Source organism: Sinocyclocheilus anshuiensis, unplaced genomic scaffold, assembly GCF_001515605.1.
Source record: "Sinocyclocheilus anshuiensis isolate Anshui unplaced genomic scaffold, SAMN03320099.WGS_v1.1 scaffold881, whole genome shotgun sequence".
Taxonomy (NCBI): Eukaryota; Metazoa; Chordata; class Actinopteri; order Cypriniformes; family Cyprinidae; genus Sinocyclocheilus; species Sinocyclocheilus anshuiensis.
Window position 1 is genome coordinate 1,574,306 of NW_015558695.1, and position 9,263 is coordinate 1,583,568.

The 9,263-nt window shown below is 37.0% G+C and overlaps 1 protein-coding gene across 3 annotated transcripts in view; it reads right to left on the bottom strand.

Annotated features, from left to right (window-relative positions):
- LOC107681376 (forkhead box protein P1-B-like) overlaps nucleotides 1-9,263 on the bottom strand; it is a 48,038-nt gene that overhangs the window by 22,767 nt on the left and 16,008 nt on the right. For 2 of the 3 annotated variants that reach the window (XM_016477656.1, XM_016477655.1), the window contains exon 2: nucleotides 3,146-3,297. In XM_016477656.1, the coding sequence (XP_016333142.1) occupies nucleotides 3,146-3,283 (138 nt within the window). In that variant the 5' untranslated portion in view covers nucleotides 3,284-3,297. Of the gene's footprint in view, nucleotides 1-757; nucleotides 954-3,145; nucleotides 3,298-9,263 lie in introns of those variants that run through there. The other variant, XM_016477657.1, reaches the window with a different exon arrangement.

Genomic DNA, 9,263 nt, shown 5'->3' on the forward strand with positions numbered 1-9,263 from the left:
GTCATTATTTACCGACTCTCATGTCAAACCAAACCTGTATGACTTTCTTTTTCTGTGAAACAAAAGACACTATACAAAATGTATCCACTAATGCTTTTTCATTAATGTTTCAATTAATGCTTTTGTTCAGTAAGGATACATTAAACTGATTCAAAGTGACAGTAAAGATGTTTAAAGAAAGATTTTATTTAAAATAAATGCAGTTTTTTTATTATTTTGATTCAAAGAATCCTATCAAAAAAAGTATATAACTGTTTCCACAAAAGAATTAAAAGCAGCACAACTGTTTTTAAAACTGATAACAATAAGAAATGTTTGAGCTGCAAATCAGCATATTAAAATAATTTCTGGAGGATCATGTGACACTGAAGACTGATGTTAAAAATTCACCATTAACATCATAAGAATAAATTACATTTAAAAAATATATAAATACATTATATAATTATCTTTAATTACATAATAGTACTGTTTTACTGTATTTTGATCAAATAAATCAAAATACAAACATCTTTGGTTTCCAAAAAAAACACATACAGGACATTTGGATAACTAGATGGTGAGTAAATTATGACAGACTTTAGATTTTTAGGTTAACTATCCCTTTAAGAACAACTCCACTGGATATATCCAAGCAAATGACGTTATGGGATTGATTTGGGTTTGATAAAATGAACACAGCCATAAAGTCTCTTGACAAGTCCTCACAGAACAAATGAAGTGATGATTGTACAACATTTTTTTATTTAATAATAACCTGTGAAAATCCTGCTATGATAGTCCCACACTGCCAGTGCATGAAGTGCAGAGGATTCAACCTTTGGCTCTATTAACAGCCGCAGTCCCTTGGTGATTGGACCCTATCACACATTCCTCTGAAGACTATCACATGGTAACATTTGAAAAAACATTAGCATAAGTCTTTGCATGAGACAATCTAAACCTGCTCTTTATTTAAACCAGAACATTATACACCTTCTGAAATGGAAAAAAAAAAAACAGTTGTCAGGAGGAAACAACCACAAAGTAAATACCCCAGCTGTGCCAAAGCAATGAGAGGTCTCCAAAAGTTGTTGAAAGGACGTCTCTCTCACTCTCTGTTGCTTTTGTCTTATTTTCCATTGTGAGACCCTCCAGATGAAGGAAAGAGAAATGCAAATAGTGCAAATGAACAATATCCACAGCGGTGGGACCATCCTCTCGGATCTGACCTCTTACACCTCTGAAGGGTCACACATCTGGCCCTGTGGAACTCCCCTTCTCAAAAAGAAGGGTGGAGAGACAAGCAAATGGATATGGGAGACTTCAATAGAGAAGTGTGAATAGAAAAGGGAAAGCAGACAGATCATGACACAGTAATCCTTGGGAGATGAAAACAACATGGGAAAGCATTTACAGGAGCGTTTTAGAGCCGTCTCTCATTGTCTTAATACAGGACGGTGCCCTGAACCCACAGCTGTCTAGCCGATATTCCAGAGGTGACATCACACATCTGGAATCTGAACATGGGGCATCGGGGCAATGTGTGGGGCTCTCTCAACATCAATCTGCAGTACTTAGTCACTGCTGTCACAATTTTAGCATGTGCGTTCATTTTACGCACACACATATGACGATAAAAGCATGCATAAAGACATGCATAAAGACTATTTCTGAGAGACAGAACACACATCAATGATTTAAATGAAGACGGGTGTGTCATACAATTGCTCAATTTTTCTAATAAGCAACAAGGCTATTGTGTAACAAATGTTGACATGCTAATAAAAACTTCATTACTTTGAGAATGCATTTCCTGGAACATTTTCAACACGTCAGTCTCTTGTACCATGCACAGATTTCACAATTCGCTTCCGATGTAACTGCAATTTCGATTCAATTCGATATGAACCTCTTTGTGAGTTGACGCACTCAAAAATAAAACAAACTGTCATTTTCTCACACACATGTTGTTCTGAACCTATATGACTTCCTTTGAAACACTACTTTTAATATTTTCTCATTTCATTGAACTATATAAATCAGCATCATAGCAAATTTACCATTACAGCTTTATACAATATTTACCATATTTGATGAGCTGTATGTGTGCACAATGATCACTGTTTATGCATGAATAAAAGCCTAAATGAAATCGGTTCATATAAAGTCTCTACAAAGACTTGGATTACACTGCATGATTCATATGGATGACTTTTAAGATGCCCTTTTGGTTACACAGACTTTCAATGAAGGAACAAAAAAATGAGAATATTAAAAATAACTTCATTTGCATTCCCAAGATGGGTTTGGAATGACAGGAGGGTGAGTAAATTATGACAATTTCCATTTTTAGGTGAACTAACATACAAACAACATATTACACAACAGTAGGAGGCGACAGTACATCTATTCTTTATAACTCTGTTTAGCAGGTTTCGTGGTATGAATCACACATTTAAAGTTCATGTCCCATATACGTACTAACGCAAAATTATTTAACATATTAGGATTATTATTAAACAAATCTAGTATGAATTGGTTACATTTTATTTTGTAATTTCACTGACTTGAAGCTGTAACTGTACAGGGCTGCAGGGCTGTAGACAGGGCTCTATGCTTATTTTTCTTTTTAGGAGCGCTTGTGCTCCTAACTTAAAAAATTTAGGAGCACAGTCAAAAATTTAGGAGCACCAAAATTTGATAAAAAAATAGCCTTCCCATTACGAGGTGATATTCGACTCCTTAAAGTGATTTACAGTAGAATTGTGTTTTTACCTTTGTAATGGCATTTTTCTATCTTTATTAAAAGTATGTAATCTTTTATGTCAATAGAAACCTTTGAAGCTCCCCTCAGCGATCACAATCATGATGATGATCTGGTCAGTCGCACTGGTGCTCCTAAGTATGTTTTCATAGTCGCACGCAGTAGTTTTCAGTCGCAAATGCGACTGAAATGGTCGCACTGTAGAGCCCTGGTAGATCCATTGCCACTAATGGTCTCTACAATCAAAACTGGCTCACAACGCTTTTGGGAAATTCAGCTCAGTGCTATCGACACTGAACTTTGGCTTCTGAAATTTGAGTAGTCTCAATGCAAAAAAAGAAACAGAACAATGACAAGAAACCATCAGCTAACATATTTTAAGTTAGTTAAAGTTCTTACCTGTGTTTGAAGTGTCTGGGCTGTGGCTGACGGGGATGAAGATGTTTCTCTGGTTACTCTCTTCTCGCTCTCTGAGCTCTGACCTTCCTGCCCAGCTAGACTGCTATTGGTTGTTTGATCGGTCTTGGACTCCTGCATGTCGATATGACAACCTGAAGTACAGGAGGGGGAAAAATAAGACCGCTGCCAGCAAAACAAATTACTTTTGACACAGAAGTGCATGCTTTAGAAAGCCTTTCTTTCTTTTCTTTCTCCCCCACATAAGCCCACAGACTAGATCATGACAAAACATGCGTGCCAGCAGAGTTGACATCACATCACAAACATTTGTGTTTGTACTGTTCACAAATATGATAGCCGCATTATAAACAAACAGTTCTGAGAATAAAGCATTTGATGCCAACCGACATGTTAATAATGCCAATAACAGACAATCACTCTCTAAAGACAAATCTTGTATAAGACAAATCAAAACTTTTCTTTATGCACCTTGTCTTTGTAAGGGGCCTTTTAAAATCAGATAAATACCTGTTTTGCTCTTGAACAATCAATATCCTGCGTCTTCCTTTCTTAAATTCGACAAACATCTGTGTGAAACAGCCTGATCACATCAGAGTGTTTACAAAAAACTGACACGAACAAAGACAACATTCCTCACAGCCTGATACAATCAGCAAAGAGAAAGGCCAGAGTTCTAACTGTACTTCAGTATCAGAGATGCTGATGCTGGTTTAGTAATTAGAATGTTAATTTAATGTGTTAATTATTGCAATTAATTATGAATGCGTAATTAATTGCGCGTCCTGATTCACACTGCAAATTCCGTAAGGGATTTTTCTACGCCAGATCAAGTCATGGTTTTACACATTAAAAACTTGAGGCTCATGGCGTGGGACCCTGAAAAAACAACAAGGCATGATGCAGCGGCCAAAGACACCTGTTTAGAAGTCTACATTGCCCAACAATTAAAAACAAATTATTGCAGATGGAACACAAGACCACATTATAACACGAATGCTGCAAAATTATTAATTGCAATTAATCAGATTCAAAATAAGTTTATGTTTACATACTATATGTGTGTGTACTGTGCATATTTATTATGTATATATAAATACATACACACACATGTATATATATATATTTAAAAAATATTTGTATGTATCTATATAAATATAAATATTTTATATATAAATCTAACATGTTTTCTTAAATGGGTCATATGATGCTTTTTTAAAGATCATTATTTTGTGTATTTGGTGTAACAGAATATGTTGACATGCTTCAAGCCATGGTTAAGACAGCTGACTCCACTGTGATGTGACCCTCTCTCTCTCTCTCTCTCTCTCAGGCCAAATAAAGTGCTTTTGCTTTCGCCTAGAAACACACAGCGTCTCCCTGACATGGCTGCTTCAACACTAACTGCGGTTACTGAAACCACGCCTTCTTTCTTTGCGTGAACATTTGGGAAACTTGAAATCGCATCATATGACCCCTTTAATATATACACATGTATGTGTGTATTTATACATAAATATACACAGTACACACACATATAGTATGTAAACAAACTTATTTTGAATGTGATTAATCACGATTAATCGTTTTTCAGCCCTACATAACACAAAACAAACAATATAGTTACAATAAACAATATATATTTGACAATATAGCATTCTAAAGGTGCTTTTTGTCTTTGAATAATGTCTTTGAGTGGTTTCTCAGCAAATAGGCCTACTGATATACAATATTGATAAAACAAAAATTTGAAGCATGCCTGTTTCAGAAAGCACAATTGTAAGAGGCAGGTTCTTATGAATATCGGTATAACCTGTCTACCTTGCCTTCCACGAAGCTTAAAATAAACCATTTAAGACAATGCAGCTGCGTGGGCTGTGTGTACAGTTGAAAAACGATGACATGTTTACAGTTCTCTTTTTATCCCATCCTCATGATGGCAAGAAACCACTTGTTTAAAGATTAACTGGTCTTTCGAAAACTCAAGAGTTATAGAAGAATATAGATCTTAACTTAATAAAACTAATTTTTAAGCCCTAAGCATTTCATATAGCTCTCCCTTGTCTAGCGGAACATTTTCTCTGGTTCTGACATAGTTAAACACTCTCCCACACAAGGAAGCAGGGGCCGATATTTGTTAAATAACTGATTGCCACCATGACTACAGTAAACACTGGGGCCCCTAGGTTTGGTGTTTATTAACAAACACATCTTCCTTCTGGAGCAATTTAACATTAACCAGGTGGTACAATCTGCAGATCTGGCAGGTGCCATAATACACAGGGAGGGCCTTATGTAAACAGCTGAGAAGGGAGGGGGAACGGCTCGAAAAGCAACACAGCTAGAGTAAACAGCAAAGAAAATCTCTAGACAAACAAGCAACCCCTCTCCTGACATGAATGTGAACCAGAACAGAGCTCGTGGGATTTGAGTGCTTGTTATTTAGTGCTGCTAACACAGCCGCTGCCTGTTTCGGCTGGTAGAGACACAGAGTTGTACTTTCAATGAGAACGAAGGACAAATTTTAGATTGGTGTGGGGTTGTATACATGCTGCTGAAGTGCATGAAAAAAAATAGCAAGGAAGATATGGACCAAACAAGGAAGGGGTAAACTTCTCCAATCATTGAGTTCTCATAAAACGCACCCTTTTCCTACAATTGACGGCAAGCTCGCATGAAGATCTGCCTCTATACAATCAACAATCGATGGATAGAACCAAGCCCCCAACCTACATATTTTACATTTTTGCTAATCATTTCACTCAGATCACAATACGGAAGAAAAGATCTGTCACTACTTCCATTTCATCATGACTTTATACAATTCATTAAGTGCCATCCTTCCGTGGCATTAAATTGCATAGTTGGCGTCTATGGGCGCTGCACAGTGACAACAGCTAGGTGAACAGATGTTTCACGTCATGGTTGAATGCTGAATTGACCAATCAGCATCCAGGACCAGAACTACTATCAGTTTATTTAAGAAAAAAAATGCGCACTTGCAGAAAATCCATGCAAGAATAAAATGGCACAGAGGAGGAAATCTGGAGCAAAACGGCATCCAACGTAGATTGCACAAATATCCAACAACTGAGAACACATCTGAGCGCATGAAAAACATGACAAATATGTACTAAAAAATACACTGTACATAATGAGAGCATTACATTGTAATGCAACCTGTCCACAAATGTGGGGGAAAAACAGGCCTACATGTGAATCATGCACAAATCTGTGAGTTACACCGTGTCATTCTGTCATGACGTATGTTTGCTGTAAATAGATGTGTTAGAAACAACTACAAAATGCCAATCTAAACCAGTATTGGCCTGTTTGACTGTTTAAAAGAAACGCTAATGCAAGTTTGTTTTGTTTAAATGTTCTTACATTGTCAGAAACATGAAAGGGAACAAAAGCTCGTCAACAGTGTAACTGCTGAAGAAAGTTTTGTGCGTTTATTTGACATACACTGGCATCGGTCTATTTGCACAGATGATAGGCCTTCATCTCATGAATGTTTCTCTGCATTCCTAATGCCTCATTTTCCCATAGACACAAACTTTAGCCGACAAGCAACACAAACATGAGGATTTTAGGGGAGAGGTGAAGCCTCTGAGGACTTCAACTGTCAGGAAGGGAAAACATACACCAACCTGAAGGAATGCGTTTGAAGTCTCAATGCGGAGATATTGATACATAACACAAAGGAGGAGGAAAGCAAAGTCATAAATGCACACTCTTGAGCTCTAAAGGTGCTTAATGTGATGCAGCATCAAGACGTGGCTCTTAAACGGAGTTAGAATAATTAAATTAGCAAGATCATCAAAAAAAAAAAAGGTTGTTTGTTGTGTAATTATGACTAGGTCTGAGGATGGTGGGGTTTATCACCCATAATGCAACTGAACATTCAACTGGACAATTAATATGCCCAGGCACAGCTGTCTAATGTTGTTTACTTCTAGGTATTGATCATATATTAATCAATTCACTAGACCAAGTAATGAAGTAAAGAAAACATTCATCAGACTCAGTCTACCTATTAATTCTCCATAATAGCACGTATCTGTGTTTTTCACCTCAGCTATGGAAAATAAAAACCAGTTCATCAATAGCAGCCTCAGGCTATTCGGTTACAGAAATTTACACTGAACATAATCAAGTAAAATTAAAAAAAAAAAACTTCTGCGCAGTCTAGGAATGAAACACTAGATAAATAAATATTTTAAAAGGGGGAGCAATATGTGGAGGAAAGAGGGAAGATGTTGGATAAAGAGTACAGGGAAAGAAATAATGTTTGGCTAGTTAAATACATTTGACGAATAGTTCACAATATTATATTTTTACTTCTTCCATCAGACGAGGCATGACTGACACCACACCATCTTACTGACTGGACTGTTATATTAACTGTTATATGCTCTGAATAAAAGTCTAATAAAAAGGAAAGAACACTATAGAAAGTAACAAACTTCACAGGACACAAGTCTATACACAATCTTTACTAATTCTTTCTCCTCAAATATCATTATTTCACAGATCTTTGTAAACAGCAATGCCTTTCAACTTGCACTTATATGTCCTGTCAGTAACAACCTGTTTTTAGGAGAAGATGATACTAGGGGTTAGGGGTCGACCGATTATCGGCGCCGATATTAAGCAATTTTATGATTATCGGTATCGGTCATTTTCAAAACCGATTCGCCGATAAAATAACTTAATTTTGAAACGCGCTATTTGGCTCTGATGCAGCCTGTCAGAACTCACAACTCTGTAGCCTAAAGCAGTCTCCGCCCACCACCCATCTGATTTGTTAGGAGTCACGAGTCAGACCAATCAAAGCGGAATTCACTCTCACTCTGAAAGCGCTTGCTAACTGGAGCTGCTTCAGTGATCACGCATCAGTTGTCTCTCAAAGGTAAGGCAGCAGCAGACTTTGCTTAAGTTGCAATAAATCGCAATCCACTAACGTTACACTGAAGGTTCAAAACACCTCAATATTATCTATGATTTCCGCGATGCGGAAAACGCAGATGAAATCGCGGAATCCAGTCACATAAATGGAATTTACTGTATGACACGGAATGTCATGGAATTTGTCAAAGTTTGGATGAATTAATCAAAAGTAGGTCAGTACACTTAAATAGATTCGCTCTATGGACTAGTATCTGTAAATATTACGCCGCAAAAATACTATTTAAATATGAATCCAGCATGTTCTGCGTGTCTGTGTATGTAAATGGCACAGACGTGCGGTTTTGTTTTCTACACAAAGTGTGCGACGCTCGCGGTGATTTCAGCTTCTGTCGTATCACTACATGAGGACATAAATACATGAACAACATCTCCAGAACTGCTCTGACTCCCTCTAAGAGTCACTTCATGAGCATTTGACAGTTTCATTGGAGTAAAACTATGTTCATATCATTTACATAGACCTACAGAAAGTTCCTCATGGCAACACGTCAAAATATAAGTTCGGGTTAGCTTAAAGGGATAGTTCACCCAAAAATGAAAATTTGATGTTTATCTGCTTACCCCCAGGGCATCCAAGATCTAGGTGACTGTTTCTTCAGTAGAACACACATGATGATTTTTAAGCCCAACAGTTGCAGTCTATCAGTCTTATAATGCATGGCAATGGTAACAAAATGTGCATGACGTACATACTACTACTCAGGGACTCATGGATGAAAGTTTTCCGTCGCTACGACGGATTTCCGTCAATTGGAAAAAATGAGGGGAAAAGAAACATGTAGCACGTTGTTGTTCTGCCGGTGTTCTGACGATTTGCATTCATAAAGACAGTCACTTGCTTCATTCATGAATGAATCAGCCATTCAAAACGAATCAATTGAATGAATGATGGTGATAAATTCAGTGATTTGCCGCCACCTGCTGGCGGTTTCGGTTTCATTTTTAGGTATAATTGCAGTTATTTAAATCATTTAATATTTCTGTATTCAAAATTTGATATTTAAAACATTAATCTCCACATAAATGTATGAATTTAATTGCACTCATGCCACCTCATTAAACGTCTGAAAATGTACCTACAAGCCACTTTTGTGTTCTTCTGTGCCACCTCTGTACAAATTAATTT